The following is a 14,081-nucleotide window of genomic DNA, read 5'->3' as shown; positions in this document are numbered from 1 at the left end:
GCATAAGTTAATAGTTATGACCTTCATAATATAATATCATTCGAATATTCTATACTCATACTGTAAATATACATTACAGATGTAATATACTGAGAATAATCCCATAACATCTCTTGTATATCTCGTATTAGTATATTCTTTCTTGTATATTTTCAGGATATTCTATAATATTGTATGTGTTTCCTCATTTTGCCGCTACGCGCGCCATCAAACTCGTACTTAATTTTTGGTGAAATGGATATAATTGACTGATACTAACATGAGTTCCAAAGTTTCTCCTTTTTTCTTTTTAGTCAGTTTAATTTATAATAAACTGACTTAATTTAAAATTTTTCATTTGTTTGGTAGTTTAGTTGTTCTAGATTCCTTGTTGGAATTCAGAATATTAAAAAGATTATTTGAAATTAAAATGAGAAATAGTGTGTGCGTTTACGGCATTTATTAAAAATATTTATATTACATATGAATTATACTAGAAGATATTCTCAGTACTTACTATTAATCAAAATAGGCGGACATTAGAGCATTCTTAGTATATACTTAGTATATCATAGTATGTATCTCGATTGTTCTGAGAATATGTGAATTTTACTTTTGCGATATTCTTCGAACATTCTCAGTATCTACATGTGCTGTTAGGGATGGAAGAAACTATATTTTTTATACATATAATACATGTTTATTTTATTTTGTGCAATTTCTTTTTATTATTCTGTTTTACTTTATGTAATTTTAGATATAATGTCTAAATTATACCAAATATTAAGATACATATCAATTAGCATATTTCTACAAAATTGTTTTAAGCATTCATAAAAAAATCCCATTTTAATATATAAGTTGATATGCATTAAAAAATCGGTGTAACTAAAGTCATTATTATTAGAAATATTCCCCTAGACAAATCCCGGACAAATCCCAGATAAATACTGAATAACTACTATCGTCATCTCTAATATATTTTTATAATATCCTTATAATATACGCTCAAAATTTTACTATAAAAAGCAATAATCAGAGATCTCAGGAATAACCTAAAAATATATTTCAATGAACTTAAGATATCTCAACGTTTTCTTAAATATGGACATTAGTATATTCTACTAATATCCCTCATATATTCAAGACTTCTATAGAAGATCTTTAGGATATTGCAATATATCCTGGCAAGATATCTTGACGAGATTCCAAAGATTTCCATTTGCTGTGTGGGAATAGACGAGGCAAAAATTGGAAAAAGAAAATACAATCGTGGCTGACTTGTAAAAGGTCATTGAATTTTTGGAGAATACGAACGAGACACAAAGAAGATTTTTATTTGTTCAGTCAAGGATGAATCACGCACAGAAGAAATACTCCTGGCGTTTATAAAAAAATGGATACTGCCAGGAACCATCATCGTGTCAGATTGTTGGAAGTCTTATAATTGTTTAGGCAATGATGAAAGTTTCCAACAGTTTCTGACAGTAAACCATTCTTTTAATTTTGTCGATCCTGAAACTGGTAAGAAATGTTTAAAATTTAATAGATATTAATAATCGCAAGTTCGAATTTAATCATTATTATATTTTTAATGTATCACTGCTATATTAATATATTTTTTAAATTTACAGGTGCACATACCTAGCATATAGAGCACGTTTAGAGAGAGGATCGCGGAAATATTCCAAGATACGGAACCAGGGAGAAACACGTTCTTGGATATTTGGCCGAATTTCTTTTTAAACGCGCCTATAAATGACTGAAACGAATTGAAATCTTCTTTCGTGTTATTGTGGAAATATATCCTCCTATATCCAATGACCAGCCAACAACATGCGAACCAAGTACAAGTACTGCATAGAGATACTTTTAGTTTTCTACATCGATACAATAATGTTAACATGCTGGATTTTACGTTTGTGCAACGTCTATATATATATATGTGTATATATATATATATATATATATATATATATATATATATATATATATATATTATTTTTGTTACTTTATATTATATGATATATTTTTAAATTATATTTTTATTATTAATGTATTACTTTGTTTGATTTTATGTGTATACAATTTCCTTTTCCTTAGATTGCAAAACAAGATTTATATTTACAGAATTCTACATTTGCAACTTTGCATGCAAAAACACGCACACACGGGGAGAGGGGAGGATGTAAGGGGGAGCCTTCGGCCCCATCCCGTCCCTCTCGCTTCGCGTGGAAAATTGCAAAGTGGAATCTCGCTTCGCGTAGAAAGTTGCACCCTACTGTAGGCACCCTTACCGGCGAGGTGCAGGAGGGTATAACTTTCCACGCGAAGCGAGATTCCATTTTGCAACTTTCCACGCGAAGCGAGGGGAACGGGGTGGGTGCGGGAGGGGAGCCGAAGCTCCCCTTGCACCTCCCCCGTGTGTGTGTGTGTGAGTGCTAGTGTCGTCGATATGACAGATATCCTAATCTAAATAGTGAACTTTAATCGTGAATATTTCGCGGTGCAGAGCGACGCTTTTTTTTGATAGATTTTTTAATTTTATGCAAAAACGCATCGATTGACCTTAAATTTATTGATATTTGAGGTGAGGTAGCTAAATTACCAAATCCTTTAAATTAAATTTCTAAGACCGGGTCTACAATGAGTCGTAAGTCGTAAGTCGTAGGCAAATTGACCAATCGTGGTTGATTATTTTTGAAATAATCGACTATGATTGGTCAATTTGTCTACGACTTACGACTCATTGTAGACCCGGCCTAAAGCCGGATCGTATCGTAACGTCGCAAGTCGTAAATTGTAGGCAAATTGACCAACCATAGTCCAGTATTTCAAAAATAATCGATTATGATTGGTCAATTTGCCTACAATTTACGACTTGTGACGTTATGATACAACCAATGTAGATCCGGCTTAAAACGTTTATTTAAAAATTTATTAATCGTTTGTAAAAAAACATCTATTAATATTTTTTATTAAGTGTTTCTTATTAAATAATGACTATCTCGATAATCTATACGATTAACCGATAATGACTATCTCGATAATCTATACTATTTTACAGGCATTAAGAATTCGAAGAGAGAATATCGGCATTAAGAATTCTCCCATACAGCACAGAATATTGCAACAATATTATTAATATTGTTATAATAATGCAACAACATTGTAATATTGCCGCAATATTCTGTGCTGTATAGGCTTTAATATATGCAGTAAATGGACTATTTCTCTTATCTATCTAATTTCAAATAATCTGTTTAATATTCTGAACTCTAATAAGTGATTATTGAGCAGATTATTAAACAAGTGAGCAGATTATTAAACAAATTATTTTAAATTAAGTCAGTTTATTATAAACCCATATAGCACACAAAGATTACATACACATTGCAGCAATCTTTCACCGCAATATTGCAATGTTGCACATTCACTGCAAAATGTTGCTGCACCATTGTTGTGGAATTGCAGCAACGTTAAAATGTCCGCTTTTAGGAATTGTAAGATAATAATTTGCGTGGAGTTCCACTGACGAATCCGTCGTTTGAGATTCACGGAAAAGGTACTCCGAAATCGTCTCGAAATGACGTATTAGTATCGAGCCTGCGCAAATTGATAGCCGTCGGCGTGTTAAGCTGTGATTGGAAACGGTGCGATATCTCGATACCGCTAAGGGCAATAAAACCCAGGCACTCGAAGAATAGGGACAGAGTCTCTCACTCAGCGCTCAGGAAGAGTTACAAATAATCATTGCATATTTCTGTATGAAGAATTTAATAAAATCTTACAGAATATTGTTATGTAAGATTGTAGCAATGTTACGGTGCAACGTATTTGTAATATTCCCATACAGCACAGAACATTGCAGCAATATTGCAGCAACATTGCTGGGACATTGTAGCAATATTGTAATATTGCTGCAATATTGGTGCAACGTTCTGTGCTGTATGGATTAAAACGCGTTTTGCTACAAATGCAGACGCCGTTTTAAATTTAATAAATAAACTTTGAAAATATAAAAAAATGTTTAAGAAAGATAGGAAAAAATGCCTTTAAAAAAACATCTATTAGTGTTTTTTTAAAGGCATTTTTAGCATTAGATGTTTCTTAAATATTAATCTCAATAATATACATACAATTATTTTATATACATTCGACACCAGAATATTTTAATACGCAAATGAACTATTTCCTATTTACTCATTCAATTGAAAAAAATCTGTTTAATATTCTGAAACCTAATGAGGGATCCAGATTATTAAAAATTATTTGTTTAATAATCTAGATCCTTCATTAGAATTCAGAATATTAAATAAACCAAGTCAGTTTATTAGAAATTAAACACAAGACAAGAAATATAGTTACTACATTAGTCCTTTGTAGACCTTATATCCACTTTAGATGAATTCGAATACGAGTTAGTTAAGTTTGATGTCGCCGCGTAGCAGCAAGTAAAGAAACACTTGTTATACATTTTCGCTATGTTAAAACGGTGCTGCAACATTGCCAAAGTAATATTACAAAATAATGTCTCTGTATTATTTTTGCAACATTACACTGCAGTGAGCAATATTGCAATATTGCAGCAATGTTGATGCAAGCTTCTGTGCTGTATGGGAATTATGATAAAAGAAAAGATATTAGTTTATAACTAATACTTTAGAACTAAAATATATTAAAATATCAGGCTTTTGTAAGCTTTATATTCATGATTAAAAATTAAACGAGTTATTAAATCTATAGATTTATAAATATTTATAAACTATAGTTTAGTCGCGTAGCGGAAAATGTAAAAACACGTATACAACATTATAATATTATATTGCAATAACATTCTGTTCCATTACTGTTATAATTTTGTAAAATAATACATATTCCAGTCAGCAAAGTCTGTTCAAACAGATTTTGTCAATTTCTGCTACAAATTTTCGTCGACAGTATGATTGCAGATTGTATAAAAAATTATTGTATAAAAATTTTCCTGACATTCTGTTATCATTATTTGTTATATCAAATAATGATAACACAATGTCAGCAGAAATGTTACAAAACTTGCTGACATAATTTGATAGCAGAAACTGAACAGGATTTGTTTAAAATTATCATAGCATATTGGTGGCAGAAATTGAACGAGATCTGTGCGACGCAATTTGACAACAGATTGTCGGCAGAAATCGAGCAGGATCTGCGCACACAATCTCTGATAGCAGATTGATGGCAGAAACGGAACAGGGTTTGCATGATTCGATAGTTTCTTCACTTACCGCTACGTGAGCTGTACTTTCTCGTAATTGAATTTCTGTTAGAAATATATATATAAAATCGCGAATATGAATAAAAGACTAAAAATATAGTAATTATCATTTTAATTTCTATCATTTTAATTTCTGATATCTGATACAACCAAATGAGAGTCAGAATATTAAACTAATTGGAATCAATATAATAAATGGAAAATTATTCATGTACTACTGCCCATTTGAGGCATAAAGCAAGAATTTAATTCTAAATAAATTACATCTCAAGTTTTACAAGTTACATTTACTTTTATCATTTACTTTATTATTAATTTAATTAAATTGAATTAATCCTTCACTATATGAGATATAACTACGATATAACATATTACATATATGTCATTTTCTAAGAAAATTCTAATTACTTGTCGATAATATTGTTATTTAGCCTGTAATAATCAATTTTGTTGCATTTATATAACATTAGTAAACGTAAGCGCAAATCTTGTGAAGTTTCTGCTGTCAATTTGCCATAAGGTTGCATGCGCAGATTCTGTTCGGTTTCTGCTGACAATCTAACATCAAATTGCACGCGCAAATCCTACTCGATTTCTGCTGTCAATCTGCTGTCGGTTTATGCTGACAGATTCTGCTAGTAGGACCCAAGCTTAATGCGGACGCAGTTGATGCCAATCTGCCGCAATATTCTGTTTGAATCTGCTCGCATGCTGCTGGCAGACTGCTAACATTTTGCTTACTGGGTATTTATATAATATATGCAACTTGCATTATATTATTTGTTACTTCACACTATATTAATGCAACAAGCAGTGTTTACTTGAATTACTTATAATATTCCATTTTATTGGTTTTATATGATATTAATAGTGTTTATTAGGATTAGACATTTTATATATAATTATATTATATTAATAAAAAAAGAAAAATAAAATTTTATAGATGTCTGAAGGTCGCGATAGATATAAAGATCTGATCGAAGAATTACATTCGACTTTAGAACAGCAGGATGAACAAAAAGATCAGAAAAAAATACGTATGATTGAGTTACAAAACGATCAATTAATACAAGAAAATCGTTTATATGAGATTCTCAATTCTTTGGAAGGAAAAACAATTTATGGAACATTAGATTTTCTTAGCAAAGTAAGTTTTATAATTTTCATATTAAAATAATTTGTTCGCACTCTTTCATCATTTTCAGGAACTAATGAGATTAGAGGACGAGCGTAGAGCTCATGCTTTTGTTTTACTTGCCGAAAGAGAAAGATGTATGAGGGAAGCTGCTGAAGCTGGTAAACGGCAATTAGAACGTAATCGACGACGAGAATTCGACGAAATGTTCAAACAAATCGTAAAAGTAAATCAGGACTCGATAGAAGCTTACTTGGAAGACATTATAAGAGAGAGTGTTAATTGGATATCTGATAAAACAGCTAACGAACAAGTCTTACATCTTTACGATAAAGATAATATATCAAAACATACCTTGGAAAAACAAGATTGGTAACCAATAGATATAAGCAAGTTTACATATCATTAAAAAGCAACATATGTATATATAAAAGGCGACCATTTTCATAGCATGGATAAGTTGGCAGAAAAGAAGTTGATAATGGATATGATCTATAATTTTGTCTTACTTGAAGTGGAAAAGCATAATACGAAAAGAAACATTTACGATCGACAACAGAATTATATGCGAAATGCATATATATCAATTTACGAGAAAATTTTAAATTTGCTATCTATTAAATCATTGCAAGTTATAGAGCAAAAAGTTTGTATAAAAAAATAAAACTAATATAAATAATTTTATTTGACTGAAATTGATGATTTACTTATATTGCATTATTTTTTGTATAAAAGTATTTATTTGTTTTTCTAGGAACAAGACATTGAAGTAGAAGAAATGGAATTTCTTTCATAAAACCAAAGCAAAAAAAAAACAGATTTAAAAGCACATTAACAAATTGACTTTTTGGCAAAAAATTATTTTAAATCACATATCTTTAATAATTAAAATTAATAATAATTATAATAATGTAATGTAGGAAGTAAGGAAATTATATACATATTTTATTAAATTTTAGTATAATAAATATGATAAAATCTGTTTATATATGCAAATTTAGAAAATTTTGTATTTGATATCGCAAATATAAATATGTTAATTTCAAATTGATTAATGTAAAATATTTTGGTTATATAATAGCTCTTTAAAATCTATTCTATCTATCTTTTTTCTATTTCCAAGTTAATCTTACAATGATAACTTATAGCGGATATATATTTTTCTTTTTAAGCAAATAATTTATAAATTACTTTATACATATATTTGAAAAACAAATTGAAAGAAAAATATTTTTTTTTATTCTAGATATACCTATAAAATCGTGTATCATGAGTTACGCATTATATAAATCAATAAAAAATGCCAAGTTAAATTGTATATGATTAATGTTTAATATGAATTACAGTCTTTTTTTATATATTAATAATATAACTATATACATAACATTACATAGAAACAAAATTAATACTATAATAAAATTAATTATATACATATTAAAAGAGCATATATTGATAAAATAAAATTAACATTTTGCAATGATTAAAATATTATCCCTTTAAAATAATATTGTATGGGTTGGTTCAATTTCTTCATAAAAATTAAAACTCCAACATTAAATATTAAGATGTACTTTTAATTAATAATGTATATTACTTTTTTGGACAATGTCAAACATCTTTTAGATAGCTTCATTATTCCATTAGTATAGAACTAGCATAGAATTGAATTAGCTTTTCATTAAAGAAATTTTTAAGATAAATTTTGACTTTAAAGGTTGGTATTATTTACCATTCAAACTATTTCAAAGCAAATGATGTAGTAATCTGAAAATGCAATATCAAAAATATTGCGAGTGAAATAAAATATCCTAATCAAATTCCCAATCAATAAGTTTCTAATATTGCGTAAAGAATTTTAATCTTTGAAGACAGTGAAGTCAGAATTTTCCTTGATAATTTCTTTAATGAAAAACCGATTCAATTATATACATACTAATAGAATAATAAAGTCTCAAAAGATGCCCCGACATTGTCCAAAAAAGTGATACGAACATTATTGAAAATTTAAAATTACATCTTAATACTTAATTTTTGTGCGAGTTACAATTTAATATTTAATTTTTAATTTCTGTCAATAAAACTGAATGAATTGTTTGATCAACTCATAATATTATTTTAAGGAAATGTACATTATTATATCATTGTATGTAATGTATAATTTATTGTCCTTGCTCTCTAGTTCCTTGTGATAAATGCATAATAAAATAATATTTTCCTTGATATCAATCAATAAGATAATTTTTTTCTTATAATATTCTATTAGAATTATATCGCGCGTATATAGAAATCTTACAGTAAAACATTATGAATTTGGCTGGATACATTAGTTTTGTACAATATATTAATCCTATAATAAAACAAAAAGTAATTTAATTGAACAGAGTCATTTTTTGTTTAAACTTATAATCGATTTACAAATAGCAAATAAATGGATGAAATAGATTTAGATATTTTTATCTCTGACTGCTATCTATTTTGTTATAACAATTGAAAAATGTTTTATACAAAGAATATAATAACATAATAATTCTGCGAAAATTGTCATATTAGAATATTAATATAGAAAAGCCAAATTAGCGCGAACACGATGGACCGACGAGGTATTTATCTAATGCACTTTTCGCAAGTAATTCCGACATAAATTTTTTAAACTTCATATCTTGTGCATCACTCGATGATTTTCTTTCTACTATTAATTTGCGTTTCTTGGCATGTAATTCATTCGTCTGTTGAAGTGTTTCAACATCAGCATTGATAATATCAATATGTGCTTTTCGTTTACGATTTTCTAATGAGTCAGGGTTTTGAGTTTCTTCTCGTGCTCGACTTAGTTCAGTAGTTAAATCGACCATTTTCTGCTCCCATTCCTCAAGATGTTTCCGCATCTCAGCTAACTGCATGTCTTGATCGTGTATCTTTTTTACTTGTTTCTGCAATTTCAAGTTTTGCATTCGTATCTGATGATCTTGCCTTTGCATTCTGAGCTTTATTCTACCCATTTGATTTTTTACAGACGAGAAGAATATCTTGTTCTTTTTTATACGATCGTTAATTTTTTTAAAAGTCTGATTAAGTTTTTCTGAGCAGTTTGAACTATAATTATTACAATGTGGCAGTGCAGAGTTATTTCTACTAGGAGAGATCATGACTCCACCAGGTATATCATATGAATTCACAGTTCCAATCATAGATGTGCAAATATTATGCTTTAAATCTGGCAAAATCTTTTCATCAAAATGTTCCATGGCCATACTGCTTATATCTCGCAACTCTTGAAGTATCTCGTGTGCTCTGGGTGGTGTCTTTGTTTCTCGAATTAATCGAAGGACACGAAAAATCTCATCAATTACCTGATTACAATATACTTATTTAACAATGATAAGTATAAATAAGATGCATGCAAAATTTATAGAACTAAATTTTTTTTTAATTATACAACATTATAAATATATACAGAGTGTCCCATTTTAAATAATACACTTAAATATCCCCGAAACATAAATAAATGTTACATAAAAAAATGTTTCAAACAAAAGTTGTATGACCTGAAGAAAACCATCAGATGATGACAATGATTTGATCTTGGAGAATCATTTGAAGGTTACGTGAAGGTTATCATCAATTTCTTAAATGGAACCCCCTATTTTTTATTACATATTCTTGTAGATTAGCTCGAGAGCTTTCCAAAACATTATAATAAAATATTTTTCCCTCAAGCACTTTTTGAGTTATAAGGCTTGAAATCATTTCTTAATTTTACATAAACCATAAAATATCTTGTAAAATATTCATTTTTCGATTATCTTATCCTTAATACTTTTATGTACAAAATAATGAGAGGAATCAATTGATGTAAAGAAAACACATATAATATGTAATTGTTAATTGCAAATTACATTTTTTTTTTAAAACAACTATGTTTTTTCTTTACATCAGTTGATTTTTCTCATTATTTTGTACATAAAAGTATTAAAGTAAGATAATCAAAAAATGAATATTTTACTAGATATTTTGTGATTTATGTAAAATTAAGAAATTATTTCAAGCCTCATAACTCGAAAAGTACTCAATAAGGAAATACTTTATTATATTGTTTTGGAAAGCTCTCGGGATAAGCTACAAGAATAAGTAATAAAAAATAGGGGTTCCCATTTAAAAAATTGAAGATGACCTTCACGTGACCTTCAAACGACTTTTGAAGATCAAACCAATGGCTCCCTTCAAGCCATACAACTTTTATCTGAGGCATTTTCCACTATCAACTCTACCTGAGGAGATATTCACGTGGACGGATTAAAATGGTTCATCCTGTGTGTGTGTGTGTGTGTATTTTTTTATAAAAGTGAATATGTAAATTAATAAAATAACTCTTTAAAAATGTAATTATATTTTTAAAGAATTATTATATTATAAATTTTAATTTTAAAGTACACTGCATCGACTTCTTTTCATGAAAAAAAAAAGGATTTGAAAAATAGAATCATCCCTCTTGACATGTAATTTGTTCTATGTTAAAAAAGTTACTAAACATTAAAGATGACACTTTCAAGATGTTTAAGAAATTTGTCATATTGACAAATATTAACAATTATAAGCTTCTATATAAAAATGATGCAAGAGCAATTATTCAACCAAATATCATTACAAATTATTGATATATTACCTTATTTTTATATATTTTCATATTTGATATACATATATATGCAGGGTGTCCCAAAACTCATAATCAATCTTTTAAAGACAGATTCCTGGGATCATTTGGAGACGATTTTTCCTCAACGAAAATGTCGATGAAAGCCATCATTTTTTGCATGTTCCCAATTTTTGTCACCATATATCTTTGCAATTAAGCCTTAAATTAAAACTTAACTAAAATAAACTCTATTTAAAATTAATAGAAGAATGTGGTTTTGTTAATATTTAATTTTTACAAAGCTTAGTTTACGAAAAACCCCTTATTTCCAATCACTTATAATTCGAAAATTAGTGCCTCGACATTTTCGTTGAGGAAAAATCGTCTTCAGATGATCCCAGGAATCTGTCTTTGAAAGATTGATTATGAGTTTTGGGACACCCTGTGTGTATATATATATATATATATATATATATATATATATATATATATGCGGAAAAAATCAGAATTTTTTCTATCTTGCATATTTTCGGAGTTATTCAGGGATTCCTTTTTTGTTCATCCTATATGTCACTGTTTTATTTTTAATTTAAATTGTTTATTATCAATCATTATCATCTATCAAAAGATACAGTATATCAAATTCTCTCAAATTAGATTACATTGCCCTTGTATCAATTTTTATTATATGAACTTTATATGTGGTGATAATCTACTATAATGTATAGATATGTGTTAAGTTATAAAGAATGTAAGAATGTACTGCAAAGAAAAGTATACAATACTAGAATGAAAATAGGCACTTTAACATGATTTCTTTTTTACTGCTTTATTTAAAAATAAAAATATATATATACACACACACTGTGTATATATATATATATGGGACATTGCTTCGCATAGAAGGCTGCATATCTCTCTCTCTCTCTCTTTCTCTCTCTCTCTCTCTCTCTCTCTCTCTCTCTCTCTATATATATATATATATATATATATATATATATATATATATGAGAGAGAGAGAGAGAGAGATATGCAGCCTTCTATGCGAAGCAATGTCCAAATTTAACAAGATCTAATATTGTGCAGTTTTATATTTTTAGCTTCGTAACTTTTCACACAAAGCAAAATTCCCTTTGATCCAGTGTTTTCAGTGTGACAAAGTCCATACTATTCTATAATTCCACATGTTCATAACTTTCAGCATAATGCGAAATTCAAATATATGTATATAAAAGTAAACCTTTAAACATAAAAAATTTCCTATGTGAAATTGTGTAAACATATATTTTATCATATTAAAAATATCAGGTAATATAGGTGGCTTTCGTTTTGTTTGGACAGTTGAAGACCTATGAGAAATTATACAGAAACATCTTGTTACAATGAAAGCAACAAGCAATGTGGATTAACTTTGTTTTGTATAAAAAATTACAAATCCGTTATTAATTGTACATATAAGTCTTATCACACTGAAAGTAATGAACAGCATGAATAAACTTCTTACAGAGAAACTTGCAAACCAATATAAAATTGTACAAATATGCTTTCGCTTTATGTGGAAAGCTACAAACTTATTTAGAATTGTACAATTTATAATATGTATATCAAATGATATATATATATATATATATATATATATATATATATTATAAGAAATATTTCAAAATTTATATATATATTTTATTTCTATTATGCAGCATATGCTTATATCATATAGTGGTATACATGTATCACCAGTATTATGTCAATATAACAAATTCCTAATATTCAACATTTAATTATTTTTCAATAACATTAAGCAATAATATTTATTTTTTAAATTTTTGTTTTTATATAAGAAATCAATTTAATATTTTTATTAAAATCTAAAATTATTTTAAATTATATGCAAATATTTATCATATTAATGATTATGATAGCCATGCTTTTTACAACATGAAAATCAATTACCTTTCCTGGAATAAAACAACAAACATTCAGATCCACATATTTAATGAAAGTCATCGATAGCATAGAGATTCTTGTTTCTATTGCTGTTAATATATCACAATGACGCGCGAGAGGATGACTTCTTCGTTCCGATTCTCTCCTTGGTAACTTACTTTTAACCGCGCGAAGGCACTGTGCATGATATTTTTCCATCAGATTAAAACCACGATTGAGTAGTTTCTTGCAAATCCGATTAAATTGCCTGCAAACCTATAACCAAAAGAAAAAAATCATAAGATGGATACGCTTTTAAACTAAAAATATAAGCAAAAGAGAATTTTCTCTGTAAATATTATTAATTAAATATTATTAAATATATATGTAAATATTATTAATTAAAGGATAATCTTACAATTCTATATCGAGAAATCTCATCATAAGAAAGGTTAGACAGGATCGCCTCCAAGCAAACATCAGGAAGATTTATCAATGTCAACTGCATATTATCATCTAATTGTCGTATGACAGGATTAGATGAGTATCTCAACTGCTCGTAATTGTCAACCGTATCGATTTGCATTCTTTTCAATTCTATGTCAACGTGAAATGTCCTCCTCTAAAGCTTTCAAGTGTACTATATTAGGTTTGTTCTTTTTAGGGTCAGCACACAAACATTGCCGTAGCGTCTTAGGGCTTCCGCACAAGGTGTTCCGTATCGCATTAAGTTCATATATATAGTATACTCCTATATTGCCAGTTTAAGGCCGGTATTCATAGTCCGATCTTATATTTGAAATCGTCTTAAGTTCGAGCTTGAAATGCTACGCAGCTATTTGATTGATTGAATGAGGTCTTAAGTCAACCTCCAAGCAGACTTAAGACGATCTTAAATATAAGATCGGACTATGAATACCGGCCTAAGGCCTCCGCACAAGGTGTTCCGTATCGCATTACGTTACGTTAAGTATATATTGTAAATTTAACTCCATACGTAAACTTAAACTTCAGTTAACGCACAGAAAAAAACGTAACGTAAAGATATGTCTTTGGTTCATTTTCTTATGCATATACTTGGGGACCAATCAATTTCCTTATGCTTATGGTTATGCGCTTATGCAAAAGTGTGTGCTGCGGCCTTAAGGCTATAG

At 28.6% G+C, this 14,081-nt stretch overlaps 2 protein-coding genes across 2 annotated transcripts in view; one reads left to right on the top strand and one right to left on the bottom strand.

Annotated features, from left to right (window-relative positions):
• LOC105247899 (cilia- and flagella-associated protein 91) overlaps window positions 1-7,237 on the top strand; it is a 93,110-nt gene extending 85,873 nt beyond the window's left edge. The window contains exons 6-9 of the mRNA XM_025410001.1: window positions 6,180-6,383; window positions 6,442-6,743; window positions 6,822-7,017; window positions 7,126-7,237. Coding sequence (XP_025265786.1) covers window positions 6,180-6,383; window positions 6,442-6,743; window positions 6,822-7,017; window positions 7,126-7,167 — 744 coding nt within the window. The 3' untranslated portion in view covers window positions 7,168-7,237. The remainder of the gene's footprint in view (window positions 1-6,179; window positions 6,384-6,441; window positions 6,744-6,821; window positions 7,018-7,125) is intronic.
• Window positions 7,238-8,753: 1,516 nt separating this feature from the next.
• LOC105247895 (F-box only protein 28) lies at window positions 8,754-13,596 on the bottom strand. Its single transcript, XM_011252354.3, has 3 exons — window positions 13,346-13,596; window positions 12,955-13,203; window positions 8,754-9,721 (listed from the first exon to the last, which is right to left on the bottom strand). Exons 1-3 carry the CDS (start codon window positions 13,511-13,513, stop codon window positions 8,945-8,947), a joined length of 1,194 nt encoding a protein of 397 aa, XP_011250656.1. The 5' UTR covers window positions 13,514-13,596; the 3' UTR covers window positions 8,754-8,944.
• Between the last annotated feature and the right edge of the window lie 485 nt (window positions 13,597-14,081).

The sequence above is a fragment of the Camponotus floridanus genome, unplaced genomic scaffold (genome assembly GCF_003227725.1).
Source record: "Camponotus floridanus strain SB8 unplaced genomic scaffold, Cflo_v7.5 scaffold3, whole genome shotgun sequence".
NCBI classification, from domain to species: Eukaryota; Metazoa; Arthropoda; class Insecta; order Hymenoptera; family Formicidae; genus Camponotus; species Camponotus floridanus.
This window is presented reverse-complemented; position numbering and strand designations above follow the sequence as displayed.